The 14,897-nt window shown below is 42.4% G+C and overlaps 1 protein-coding gene across 1 annotated transcript; it reads left to right on the top strand.

Annotated features, from left to right (window-relative positions):
- Positions 1-245: 245 nt before the first annotated feature.
- Positions 246-9,400, top strand: OTOP2 (otopetrin 2; the record flags this gene model as incomplete). Its single annotated transcript, XM_083352383.1, has 6 exons — positions 246-660; positions 1,464-1,597; positions 2,836-2,894; positions 3,780-3,898; positions 5,475-6,361; positions 9,230-9,400. 6 exons carry the CDS (start codon positions 246-248, stop codon positions 9,398-9,400), a joined length of 1,785 nt encoding a protein of 594 aa, XP_083208509.1.
- Between the last annotated feature and the right edge of the window lie 5,497 nt (positions 9,401-14,897).

Raw genomic sequence — 14,897 nt, 5'->3', positions numbered from 1 at the left:
AATTCCATCAAATGTTATGGAGAAATCCTGGCTCAAGTAGTATTTAAAATACTGTACTTACATTCTGAAATTCAGCTTTCCATTCCATCTGCCTAACATCTAACCATTTTATCACCATTAGCCTAAGCTTGAAGGAGACCTGGACTCTGGTATAAAAGAATACATTTTATCCTGAAGTATTCTCACATCCTCTCTTTTTCTGTTTTCCTTTTTGCTGGCAGCTCTATATTAGTGTCGGTTAAACCATGACCGACGTGCTTGCGAGGAAAGAGAGTGAGATCAAGCGTGAAGATTCCATCATGGGTTCCGGCCAGAAGGATGACAAGAGTGGCTTTAGTCCTGATCATTTACCGCCTGTTGGCCAACATATACATAGGTTCTCCTCTGTCTCTTTACCGCACAACCCCAAGGAAGTTTGGAAAAAAGGCGGCCGGGTTTTCTCCATCCTGCTAGCCGTCAACCTGATACTACTAGCGTGTACTCTTGTCAGTGGTGGGGCCTTCAAAAATGTCAAACTGCATGATTACGATGCCTTTTTCATGCTCACCATTGTGATGCTGATTGCCATCATCTGGATGCTGTTCTACATCTTCAATACCTCCAAGAAGCAGGCTGCCATCCTCTACAAAGACAATCACGCAGGACCTATCTGGCTAAGAGGTAAGGAGATGCTGGTAAAAGCGTACCTTTGGAGAAGGGAAGAGGCAAAGTAAAGCACAGACAATATTGTCCTGCTGGAGGAGTGCCGGGTTTATCAGTGCATCAGTCCTACCTGTGTTTGTTAAAAAAAAAATCAGCAGCTCCCATCACATACTGTAAGATTCAAAATATTAAATGCTTCTGAGTAAATGAGTACTGGGGAGGAAGCTGTGAATCCAAATTGCTCACAGCTCTGCAAAGTTAGGCTCTAATTAGAGCTCACTAACGTTCGGACAGCTCCTAAGCTGCGTCTTATCAGGCTTGCTTGTGTGTATCTAAGCTATGATTAAATACGGTATTCAGGAAAAGCATACAAGGGGCATGGGTTGAAAATTGTACAAGTAAGCAGGCAGCTCACCTTTGATGAAATGATAAAAGTATACCATAAGTCTCTCGGGCTCAACGAAAACTTGGAAATGGTGCCACTACTACTTTGTGAATAAACTAGCCCTAAGGATTTGAAAGATTTTTGCTGCTTCTGAACATTATTTGTAGAAAAGAAGGTTTAACCCTAACATTAAAGTTGGACACCAGACTTGCACAAGGCAAGATTTATAGATCAATCAATCAGCTTTACAAGTCTGATAGTGCAATAAAATAGGGCTCTGGTTTTGGCAGAATTGGGGCATCCCTTGCCTTATTTCGCAGGCTGAAAAAGATTTGTCATGGCTGTGAGTAGAAGACATTCAGAGGTCCATAGAACTTAGAGAGTTTGGATTGTTTACTTGTTGTGGGAAGATAATGACCTTTGCTTTCCAAAACAGGTGGCTTGGTCCTGTTTGCAATCCTCACATTGGTGATGGATATATTCAAGACGGGATACTTCAGTTACTACGAGTGTTTATCAGTCATCAAAATCATGTATCCAGTTGTGCAGGCTGTGTTTGTAATTGTCCAGGTTAGTTTGTAACTTTTATGTATTTAAACACACTTATATGTAATCACAGAGGGACGCGGTGGCTCAGTGGGTTAGGACGCTGAGCTTGTCGATCGGAAGGTCGGCAGTTTGGCGGGTCGAATCCCGAGTGCCGCGTAGCAGAGTGAGCGCCTGTTACTCGTCCCAGCTTCTGCCCACCTAGCAGTTCGAAAGCACGTAAAAATGCAAGTAGAAAAATAGGGACCGCTATGGTGGGAAGGTAACAGCGTTCCGTGCGCCTTTGGCGTCTAGTCATGCCGGCCACATGACCACGGAGACGTCCTCGGACAAGCGCTGGCTCTTCGGCTATGAAACGGAGATGAGCACCGGCCCCTAGAGTTGGAAACGACTAGCACGCATGTGCGGGGGAACCTTTACCTTTACCTATATGTAATCAAATGCTAAGTGGTTCAGGGAGGCATACAGGAGGGAGAAAATAAAAGCTAGATAAAGCTCTAATAGTCCATGGTTACAACGTAGGTTCTAAATGGTAGGAGGGTGCTCTTCAGTTTAAGAGGGTAGCTTGAATTGCAATAATATTTTGTTCCTTAAAATAAGCATAGCAAAACAATTGGTTTGTGTGCACCAGTATTTCAACTATAATTAAATGGCAGGCACAAACAAGCAGACCCACACATGCAGGGTACAAGCTAACTATTGTGTTCTGTCTATAATACAGGAATCTACCCAGCCTGGCAGCTTTCTCCTGGGAACAATTAGATAAAGCTCCAAGGAATATTGATGGGGGAGGAGGGTCAGCCACATCCCCTTTGCAGTGGTGCAGTGACTCCAGGCTAGCTCCATGCTTAATCCTTCCTCCCTGCCAGGCTGGGTGATCTATAATCTGGTTGTGAGATGTGGGAGCTAACTAAAATGTAACAAATCTTGAAATATATCAAAATGGCTGAAATTCATGTTGTAATTAGTAGCAATACCAGTAATACTCAAGTTACAATTACCAGGCCTTTCTAATAATCTGTGTTTTAGAACTTGAATAGCAAAATCCTGCAAAATGTGTTCTAATAGGTTAGGAAGCCCTATCCTGGTCATACCCAGGATAACAAAATGCTATACTGACAATTGCACTATATGTGTTGAAGACTAGTTAGTTTTGTTACCTGAGACAAACTAAAGATTCCCTGTTTCTTCTGCATCCTGAGTGACAGCTGATCATCTCCCACAGAAAGCAAATTTAAAAGCTGCATTTCTTTTCTTTCTAGACTTATTTTCTGTGGGTCTCTGCCAAAGATTGTGTTCATGTGCATTTGGATCTTACCAGGTGAGTATCAAGAACATTCAACAAAATATCTTTCCATCTTATTAAGCTGCAGGTGTCACTGACTGACTGACTGAAGAATAGGATGGGATGGGTTTAGGAAGGCAGAATCTCAGTGCATTATCTATACTAATATTGGCAATAGTGTCCAACAATGAAGGTAAAAAACCTTGTCCAAGGGTCATGTTGGATCTGGGGAGGATTTCTGGAGGACTTTTTTTGTTTTTGGTCGTTTTCACTTTTTCTGAAACTTTTGGCATTGGGCAATACAATGTAAAAAGATTAAATATCAAAGCTGGTGTTAATTCTGAATAGATTATTTTCTTACTTTAGAGTAAAAGTGGGCAAAGTTGGAGACCTAAGTTTGCCATATTTGAGAGCCCGAAATCCTTAATCCATGGGATAGTCATTTCAAAACAAGATAAGCAGCAAATAAATTGAATAAATAAATATAAGTAAACAAATAAACAAATAATGCACAGCCAGGATTGTCCTTTAATTTGTGGTAGTGTAATAGTTTTAAGATGTTTTTTTTAAAAAAATACATCGAACCTACTTTACAGCTTAGTCTACGCTATTTACTACAATGAACAGTTGTTTGCCAATTGCTACTCTGTAATATCTCATGGTGCACAGGGTAATACGACAGGCACTAAGGATGCTATATTAGCCAACTGAAAATAATTTCTATCAAAAGGAAGAAGCTGTGTGAGAAATATTTGCAAGCAGAAGAGCTGGGCTTATTTTGGAATGTAATTAAGTTACTATTATCCTTAAAGTGTAGTTCAGTTAAGGTTGTTTGCTTGCTCTGTCTCAGGAGATGGGTTGAGTGTTTGGAATGAATAGAGCTTATTCATTAAACCAAAATTCTCCATTCTTCTATGATAGATGTGGACTGATGCTCATCTTAACCACCAATCTAGCAGTGTGGATGTCAGCTGTAACAGATGAATCAGTGCATAAGGCTGAATCAAAAAAACCAGAGACAAATATGTCACACAGGATGAGTAAGTTGACTGGGAAACATAAGAATTATGATCAAATTGACCTAGAGAGCATTACTTTAAGGCAGCAGTTTCACCTGGGCAACCTGACTCTGGGGGAGGGGGGGGGAGTGGCAGGTGTGTGCATACACCTCCATCCACTCAGTGCAAGAGCATAAGTGCCCTCCACTCAAGCACCCTCCGCTCGTGCGAGTGGTGCTTTGCATGTGAGCACAAGGGTCCACTGCTCACATGAATGGAGCTTCGTGCAGGTGCACACTTTCCCACCACTCACCCACCACTCGCGCGAATGGAGCTTTGTGTGCTTGCACACGCACTTGTCCATTGCTCGTGTGGCCTGGTTTCAAACAGGTCGTGTTCCAGTAGTGGGCCACAACCTGGGGGGGTGGGGGACCCCTGCTTTAAGGAAAACTGTCTTTCAGAGTTAGGAAGATTTAGTTGGGTGCTCTCTTCTCTTGCCTAGCTCTGATCATTATCAAATAGGGACACAGTCCCACAGATACCAATTAATAGAGGCAGTAAAGTTTAAAAAAAAATAAAGGAATGTAGAGCTTAAATACTTCAAGACCTATCTCTTTCTCAACCCCAAATAAACACATATACAGGTAGTCCTTGACTTACGAGCACAACTGAGCCCAAATTTTCTGTTGGTAAGCGAGACATTTGTTAAGTCAGTTTTGCCCCCATTTTACAACCTTTCTTGCCACAGTTGTTAAGTAAATCATCACACTTGCTACTTGTTAAGTGGATCTGGCTTCCCCTTTGACTTTGCTTATCAGAAGGTTGCAAAAGGGGATCACATGACCCAGGGACAGTGCATCAGTCATAAATGTGAACCAGTTGCCAAGCATCCAGATTTGATCACCATGATCACATGGTGATGCTGCAAAGGTCATAAGTGTGAAAAATGGTCATAGGTCGCTTCATTCAGTGCCATTGTAACCTTGAATGGTCACTAAATGTCATATGTTAAGGACTACCTGTTCTTTAATTGATCGTGTTTTTATTATTAGCCATTTGGCTCCAGAGTGGGGCCAAAAGAATAAGAATAAGAATAAATATTATAAACCAATAAAAATATAATCAACTGGCACAAATACACTTTCAAGTCTCCAGACAATCTGTATTACCGTTCTTAAACTCTAAATCCACTTTCTTAAAGAACCAGGTCTTTGTTGCTCTGCAGAGAGGTGGGAATGTGGCGGGGTCATGCAGATTATTGATGGGGCAGTTGTTGAAAAGACCTATTTCCAGTTCCATTCCTCCTTGATCTATTAAAGAGAAAGAATGCAGGACATCTCTTCATGAGTGAATTGAGCCAGGCAGATAGATTACCTCTATTTTGGTAAAAAAAAATGTAGTTGTGGGCATGATGCATATCACAAGAATAATACTGGAAGAAACATAGGTCCGTTTAATCCTCCCTCCATTGAGTTTTGAAAGATCATAGAGTTGGCTCTGAGAGTAGACCTCTTATTTCAGTACCATTCAAACTTTCTTATCAATGTCATTATCAATCAAAAGTTTAAAAAACAACTTCCTGAGCTAGTCTTGACCTGCTTTCCTTCTCTCTCTGCAGTTGATCTAAAAGAAAGCATCTCTGACAACTGTGGCTGCAAAAGTAACGTCTGCCAAATCTTCAAGAATGGTTACTTTTGGCTGTATCCTTTTAATATTGAGTACAGCCTTTTTGCTTCTGCCATGATCTATGTAATGTGGAAGAACGTTGGCCGCATCATGGACCACCATTCCAACCATATCCACCACCTCAAGTTTAAGCTTTTCAAGAGGACCTACTTTTTGGGTTTCATAATGGGAGTCTTGATAATGGCATCTGGCATAGCCATCCTGATTGTGTATGAAATCCAGATCAATTCAAAAAACAAATCTAAAGTGAAGAATCAGGTGCTCACTATGTACTACACCTTCAATATTGTCTGTCTGAGTCTGATGTCCCTCATCTCTGTGGGTGGCTCCATTATTTACAGATTTGACAAAAGAGACATGGACCGTGAGAAGAATCCAACTAGAACACTTGATGTGGCCCTATTAATGGGTGCAGCCTTAGGGCAATATGCCATTTCCTATTACTCCATTGTGGCCACTGTGGCCAGCTCACCAAGGGATACAATCAATGCCCTCAACCTGACCTATTCCTTGCTGATGATTGCCCAGCACACTTTCCAGAACATTTTCATAATTGAAGGCCTCCATCGACAGCCCTTTAAAAGGGAAAGCAAAGTGGACCATCAGGAGAAGGACATTTATGGGCTCACTTTTGTCAACTTAAATGCTGTATCACTTCGTGTCCCTGAAAATGGAAACGCTTTATCAGCATCATCTCCAGGACTAGCCATCCAGATTCCTCATGAAGCAACAGAGTCCATCAGTACCTCCAAGAAAGTGAGCTGGAGGAGGAGATTCTTAAAGGAAAGCTCATTGTTCCTGCTCCTGTGTAATGTAATTGTAAGTAGGACTATTTTATTTGAGCCAATAGTGGATTAGTCATCAATAGGTAGAGTATGTAGATGAGTAGGCTAGCTTTATTCCTCTTATTTAACCAAAACACCTTCACACTGAAACATGAAGTTTTGCTGATCCTATTGAATTGTCTCAACTATAATTTCAACAAATATACACACACCCAATTCCTAGTAAACATGCCCAAGAGTTGCAGCTAAGCTAGTTAGGGATGTTGGGAGTAGTAGTGTAGAAAACAAAGGGAGGACTAGACTGAGGAAAACCAAATTAGAAAATATAAAAGATATGGAGCTGCTACTACAACCTGAGATCTCTTTTCTTTCTTCCTGGAAACCAAACATGTGACATTGTATTGGGGTTTTTTTACTATGCTTCACATCACCGGCAGCTAACAAGGAGGGGAGGAAGAGAAGTATGAAACATAACATGTGATAGATGATGCCTATATCCAAAAAGGCCAAGGATCAGCTGAGCCCATCCATTTCTTCCTGGCCTTCTTAAAACTAGCATTCTGAAGAGAGTACCAGTTGTGCATAACTTGACTAATATGTTATAGTAAATTGATATTCTCTAGATTCTATTTAATTGTGTTCAGTTTCCCAGATTGTATACTAAGAGAAAAACCAGTACTGAGTGCTAGTGGAAAGCGGATTAAGTGCAAATCCATCTCCCTCTCCTCCTAAAGCTGTTTTTTCAACTGTTTAAAAACTGTACAAATAAATACAACTGCGGCACCTTTTTAAAAATAAAAGGGCCACCAGAAGCAGCAAGAGGAGAAGCAGGACTGAGTACTAAACAACAATTAGATGTCTTGTTCAGCACACACACGGCAAAGGAAGGGGAGGCTGAATTTGACTTGTGGAAGAATACCTTGCAGTACTTGCTGCTTTTCATACACATTTGACTGCACCAAAACAGTTTGAATAAATGAATGACTTCAGCATTCCGTGGAGTTATATATATTTTCTCTAGAGAGCTCAAGGGAAATTATAATGGATCATCCCTCATTTTTATCCTGACACGGCTGTAATTCCCTTTCTGTGATGGCAACAGAAATGGAAATATGCATCTAGCACTCATGAAAAGTACTGGGAACCTGGCATGAAGGAAGAGTAGATTGTGGCACTGCACAGCAAGATTTATGGTTCTTGTCCATTAGGCATAGGTATTTGGCATAAATCAAAATTAACAAAATTCTAGGGCAGTGTTTTTAATTCTTGCTCTTATTGTGAACTACCAATGTCATGGAAGAATTAAACTTCCTATCAGAGGAGGATGGATCTTGGCTCATCTGATGCATGGTGAATATCAAAGAAAGAAAATCCGAGGCATATTCTACTGCATATTCTACTGGGGAGAAACAGGCTTCGTCTCAATCCCGCCAAGACTGAGTGGCTGTGCATATTGGCATCTCGGGTCAACCAGACTATTCCATCTCTAACGATGGGGGATGAGGTGTTACCCCCCGTTGATAGGGCTTGCAACTTGGGCGTCCTCCTGGATTCACGACTCAATTTTGAAGACCATATAAGAGCCGTGACCAGGGGGGCTTTTGCCCAGGTTCGCCTGGTGCGCCAGTTGCGACCCTATCTGGACCGAGATGCCCTATGCACAGTCACTCATGCGCTCCCGTTTAGACTACTGCAACGCTCTCTACATGGGGCTGCCCTTGAAGACCACTCGGAGGCTTCAGCTGGTGCAGAATGCGGCCGCGCAAGTTGTGATGGGGGTTTCCCGATACTCCCATGTAACACCTCTACTCCGCGAGCTGCATTGGCTTCCGGTTGCCCTCCGGGTGAGATTCAAGGTGCTGGTGATGACCTATAAAGCCCTAAATGGCTTGGGTCCGGGATATCTGAGGGAACACCTGCTGCCGGCATCAAGTTCCCTTCGTCCAGTGCGCTCCCACAGGGAGGGTCTTCTCAGGGTGCCAGTGGTAAGAGATTGCCGGCGGACGACACCCAGGGATAGGGCCTTCTCAGTGGGGGCGCCTGCCCTTTGGAACCAGCTGCCAGTGGAGCTGAGAACTGCCCCCGACCTCCGTTCATTCCGCCGGGGCCTGAAGACCTGGCTCTTCGAGCTCTCTGGCCCAGGCTGAGGATTAACCTTATTTTAATTGGGGTTTTTATTTAGACAGGGACACATATAATTTTTTATAAAATTTGTTTTTAACTTTTGTATTCTGGTTTTTTTGATCACCCTGTAAACCACCCTGAGTCCTTCGGGAAAGGGCGGTATATAAATGTAATAAAATAAAAAATAAATAAATAAATAAATAAAACTTTTAATTAGCAAACAAAGCTAGCCGACTACATCTCTCGTCAGGCAGAAGAGAAAGTAAAAGATGAGAAAACTTTTTCTAGCCATGTGCACTTAGTAGGACAAAACAGAGTAAATCCATAACATGGCTGGGCATGTGACAATCACTATGGTTACATGATAAGATAGTAACACAGGTGCAGAGAGCAGGGGAAAATGTACAGACAGAAATGAGCGAAGCTGGCAAAACTAAAAAAACACGCAGTGACAACCCAGAGTTGCTCAAGAATTCAGTTCCCAGAATTCTCCAGCCAGCAATCCACATATCTTAAAGTTGCTAAAGGTGAGAAACCCTGTTCTAGGATACTCCACACTGCTATGGATCAGGGTCATTGCCTTAAAGGATTCAGTGACACAGAGGCATGTCAGTTAAATATTTCTACTTAAATGTCATAGTGTCTGATGCTCTTAGAATCATGCTGTCCTGTGTTTAATCTTGCCTCAAGGTATCTTTTGCATCAAGAATTGTGCCTTGCTAGCCTCCTTGCTTTTACTTGCTGACAGTGCTGTTATCTTTGTCTCTTTCTCAAACAGCTCTGGATTATGCCTGCATTTGGAGCCCGGCCGCAATTTGATAACACCACAGAGCTTGAATTCTATGGTTATCCCATGTGGGCTGCTATTGTGGACATCTGCTTGCCCTTCGGCATCTTCTACCGCATGCATGCAGTTGCTAGCTTAACAGAGGTCTACGTCATGTCCTAATGGAGAAATGAAGAACTTTCTAGAAGAGCCCACATTTCTCATACCACCCCAGGACTTGAAAGCCTAAAGAGCTGCACTGAGGGGGTTGAGCTCCTTTGGGCACCAGGCCCAGTGATTTAATGGGCATTACCCAAGAAAACTGACAATAGCCAAAACAAAACCCTCTTTTTTCTATTTAAATGACTCCTTTTCTTGATAATCATCTTCAGTTATTTTTTTTTCTACCAGGCTATGCAGACATCACGGACCCTACATAGGCTTAGATTCACTCCTAATCACTTTAAAGGACACTTTGACTTCAATAGAGCAGTCTGAGGAAGAGACTCAGCTTGGAAGAAGAACTTAGTGAATGTTGAAGATTGTTAAAAGTAACTGTGCCTTTGTGTCATTTGGATGGCTTCGTTAAGATACCTTCCTGACCCTTCAATCCCTTTTCCAGTGATTTATGAAGGCCTCAGGAATATGACCCTGTTAAAGCTCATACATGATAAGAAGAATCCTGGAGCCGTTCTGGGTTTCGATGGGACTTCCTTGCTGTCCTGAATCAGGGCCTGAAGACTGTATGAGTCCATCTAAAGGGTTATCCTGTCAGGAGCATAATAAGAAATGTTAGTTTTTAACGGTAGTTTGATTTTTTTAATGAGCCTATTTTTATAAAATGTACATATTTATTGATTCTCATTGTGATAATTAAAAGGGAAATGAAGCACCAGAGAACCACCGCCATAAGGAAAACTCTCCCCCACCGGCCCAAGCTTAGTGCTCTAGCAGTGCTTAACTGGTGGCCCGCCAAAGGATTGTGGTACTTCCTTCGCTGCTTTGGCTCAGAGTTTGTAGCAAGGGGGATATTGTTCTCCTTCATATCCCATTGGAGGATCTCTTTTAGGATGATGATGTGTATCTACAACTCTCTGTAGAGCTAGATTGGTTAGATAGTGCTTCCTTCACAAAACTTTATACACATACACACCTTATAGTATAGTTCACACCTTAGGATAATGGTCATATAAATAATCCCAGGTCTTCTGCATTGGCTTAAGATCATCATTGTGTTACCAAGCCCTCCTATGACCAAAAAGGGGAATCAGCTATCAGTGAAAATCTATGGAGTTTATTCATTTTAGAGTACCCTTTCTTAATTTAGTTGTCCCTTCACATGCATCAAAACATAGTTTCTTTCATCCTCTCTCCCTATGTTAAGAGTTTGGGGCATGTTGCTGGAGCGATGGAAACTTTGGCAATCAGGTTGAAGAAGATTGGTTTAGAAAATCCTCTTCTTTTTTTGGCCACTGTTGAAGCATCTCTCCTAGGCTTGTATTTGGACGAAGAGCAAATGCTGTCCATTTTGTATTAAATTTAAATGATGTAATTTAATTCTATATGACCATAAAGCATAGCTGATAAGAGAAATTAACAGAATACATGTTTCCATTCCAAAAAAAGTAAATTTTGCTGGTCCTAATTTTCAAGATTAGAGTTCCCTTTTCTAGCCTCAATTACAGATTATGAAGATTTTATTTGATTAATGTGGTGATTAATTGAACAGAACTAGGAGATTCTGTCAACATTAGTCTTACTGAATTCAGTCTTTGACATGCACAGCAGAATAGTAGCACTATCTTTGTCTCTATGCATATGTAGAGCCAATTTGGTAGGAAAAAACCCTTTGATACTGGATTCTAACTAGAAATATTCTGACATGTTTTAATGATAGCCCAGTAATTGGCTTATCTAATTCTTTCCAGTGTATAAGGTAACAGTTGTGCTAATGATAGGAATTTCCAAAATATTTCAATCTGTGGAAGAATTTGACTAGAGCTGTAGTTGATCATCACAGTAGTTATCCAATCGCACTGTTTAAGTGACCCATTTTTTTTCTTATGAAATTGTATTTACAATGGAAAGAAATGTGATTTTGTAAAATGGCTTGAGGGAGAGTAAAGATGACAGGCTACGCAGAAGTTAAAATATCTCAGATGATAGAATAAAAGAAAGCTGTTCCACTTTGTCCTGCATATCTTATTTGCTTCTGAAATTCATTATTTGCCTGTTTCATTATCTTGCTTTTAAGATTTTTTTTTCACTGAGCTACTTTGGAACCTTAAGAAAGAAATCTGCTAGAGTCAGTATGGCATAACGGTGACAGAAGGTGGATATCAGAATAGGAAAGCTAAAAGAAAGGCAAAAGTAGTCCATTAAACAGAACTAGAATCGGATTGTTGTGAATTCATATCTTGCTTGATTTTCCTTCAAACATCTTGTTCAGGAATGATATTTGTAATCAAGGGTGCTATTTCCACCCTGGAGATTGGGAAAGGACTGATTTCAGAAATTAAACAAAAGATTTTATTGTGGTCATTAACCAGCACAGTCAGGGTGACATAGAATTCCAATATAGCCATGAATATGCTTAAGTGCTTGCTATTTGATATCTCCCAGTCAGCAATTATTGCTGAATATGTGAACTTATCATTTACAACAACTACAGCAATAACATATTGCCTAAATCTAATAGTCCGCCCATATGTGAGGCAGCCGTAGGGTGTCTCTAGCTATACCGGTATTTTTTTTTCCTTGTTGCAACACAGGTTGTGCCACAGAATTAATCTGTTGCACTTCATGGATCATTCAATCAGTGGCACAGTCAGGTGACTCCCAACAGGTAGGTATAATAGGATTGATGACACTCTTCCTCCCCACCAATCCCTCAACCTTGTCTTCCAAGGGATTTGGGCACCTGGAGAATCCAGTCCTTTCCAACCATCTCCCCTTTCTCCTGCCAAGTCCCTGGGCCAAACAGTTCAAAAAATTGGGTCATAGAGAGGTCAAGAGTGGGACTTCATATTTAAGCAGAAGAGAGCCAAATGGCTTTTACTACTTCATGAGTTGTTTGGATTTCTTTTGATCATAGATTTGGAGCTTTTCTAAGTGAGTGTTGAGCCCATGTCCAAAATATTTATATTTATTATATTTTTATACCGCCCTTCTCCCGAAGGACTCAGGGCGGTGTACAGGGCAATAAATATAAAAACGAAATACAAAAGTTAAAAAACAATTAAATATTATGCCCAAATTTAAAACAGTAATTAAAAGACATATTAAAACCCCAACCCTAACCCATCAAACCAGGTCAGATTGCTCAAATAAATAAGTTTTTAGATCGCGCCGGAAGGAGCGAAGGTCGGGGGCCATCCGGAGCTCAACTGGCAAGCGGTTCCACAGGTCTGGCGCGCCCACAGAGAATGCCCTCCCCCTAGGGGCCACCAATCGACATTCTTTGATCGGAGGCACCCTGAGGAGGCCCTCTCTGTGGGAGTGCACTGGACAGAGGGAAGTTGACGCCGGTTGCAGGTGTTGCCATAGGTAATCCGGACCCATGCCATGTAGGGCTTTGTAAGTCATTACCAACACCTTGAATCTCACCTGGAGGGCAACCGGCAGCCAATGCAGCTCGCGGAGCAAAGGTGTAACATGGGAGTATCGGGAGACTCCCAGCACAACTCGCGCGGCTGCATTCTGTACCAGTTGGAACCTCCGAGTGGTCTTCAAGGGCAGCCCCATGTAGAGAGCATTACAGTAGTCCAGACGAGAGGTCACGAGTGCATGAGTGACTGTACGCAAGGCATCCCGGTCCAGATAGGGTCGCAACTGGCGCACAAGGCGAACCTGGGCAAAGCCCCCCCCAGTCACAGCTCCAATATGCTCTTCAAAAGAGAGCTGTGAATCTAGAAGGACCCCCAAGTTGCACACCCTATCTACGGGGGGGTAATAGCTCACCTCCCATGGCAAGAGATGGAATAATCGGAATTTCCCGGGATGCCGGCACGAACAGCCACTCAGTCTTGTCAGGGTTGAGCCAAAGCCTGTTCCTCCCCATCCAGACCTGGACCGCCTCCAGGCAACAGGACATCACGTTGAGGGCATCACTGGGGTGGTTTGGGGTCGAAATAAAAAGCTGGGTATCATCAGCATACTGATGATACCCAACTCCAAAACCACGAATGATCTCACCCAGCGGCTTCATATAGATGTTGAACAGGAGAGGCGAGAGGACCGATCCCTGATGGACTCCACAAATGAGAGGCCTCAAGGTCGACCTCTGCCCCCCCTGCCAACACCGACTGCGAACGTCCCAGAAGGTAGGAGGAGAACCACTGAAACAACTGTGCCTCCCACTCCCAACCCCCTGAGACGTCACAGCAAGATACCATGGTCGATGGTATCAAAAGCCACTGAGAGGTCTAAAAGGACTAGGACAGAGGAGCAACCCCTGTCCCGAGCCCGCCAGAGATCATTCACCAGCGCGACCAATGACGTCTCTGTGCAGTACCCGGGCCTGAAGCCCGATTGGTATGGGTCTAGATAATCAGCTTCATCCAAGAACAAAGGGAGCTGCTGCGCCACCACGCTCTCAACAACCTTCGCCAAAAAGCAAAAGGAACGTATCAACCGATTGCAGATGTTTTTGAATGCGCCTTCATGAAACACTTGCACAAAGCAAGTTCAACCATCTGTCAAAGCTAATTTTCTTTCATCCCCATCCCACATTAAGAAGAGTGATTGCTGAACGTTTTCTTACTGGTTGGTGATGTTGATGGGAACCAAACAAAGCTGGAAGAATGTACCAATTCCTGTCCTCAATATGCCACAAATGAAAAGAGAATTATAAGGATCACTGTAGCAAGTTTTACCAGGATTTGGTAGATAGCATTTTCATTCAGCATAATGACAAAGGTTTTTTGATCTATACAGTAACATCTTTTTAGATTACAGGTCTGACCACCTGTTAATTACAAGAAGTAATTACCTGTTAATAGTTGGATGTTATATTATTAACAAGTAGTTCGTTTTGACCAATATTATTAAATTTCAGTCAGTGAAATATAGCAAGGTATTTTTCACTTTGAGGCAGAGAATATGAGATTGATAGCGAACTGCTTAAAACAAGCTGCGTAGATGGATTTCTAAACAATCCCCCAAGGACACAGCCAGATGGTCATGCTAAAGTGTTTCACATCAGTCCTTGCACTAGAAGAAAGTCCTTTGCTCTGATTGTCACCTGTTATCCTGTCACAGTAATGAAGCCAACAACCAGGCTATGTCCAAGCATGGGTCTTGGGAATCTAAATCTAAATCTATCTTTTAAATTAATAGCCCACCTTAACCGGTCACAGATGCAGAGATGAGATGTGCAGTGAAGAAGGAAGGGGTGGTTGATAATGCACCAGCCTTGACAAATACTACAATGGACTGGCAGTGCTGGCAATAAGTCACATTCCACCCCTCATGGCTGCCACATTCAGAAGCAGGCTGCAGACAGCCGGGAAACTGGAATGGAGGAGTGAGAATGGTGAGCCCTCCCCCAAGGACTAAAGTCAGTAAAAACAATGGCCACATGAAACTCCTTCTTAGCAGAAACAGTAAAGATCTTACCATGCACCCACTGGTGACTGAACCAGGAACACATAGCTGGCAGAGCCCAGGCCTCTCTCCCAGT

The sequence above is a fragment of the Vipera ursinii genome, assembly GCF_947247035.1.
Source record: "Vipera ursinii genome assembly, chromosome: 2".
Lineage (NCBI taxonomy): Eukaryota > Metazoa > Chordata > Lepidosauria > Squamata > Viperidae > Vipera > Vipera ursinii.
Note: the sequence above shows the minus strand (reverse complement) of the source record. Positions and strands in the feature narration are given on the sequence as shown.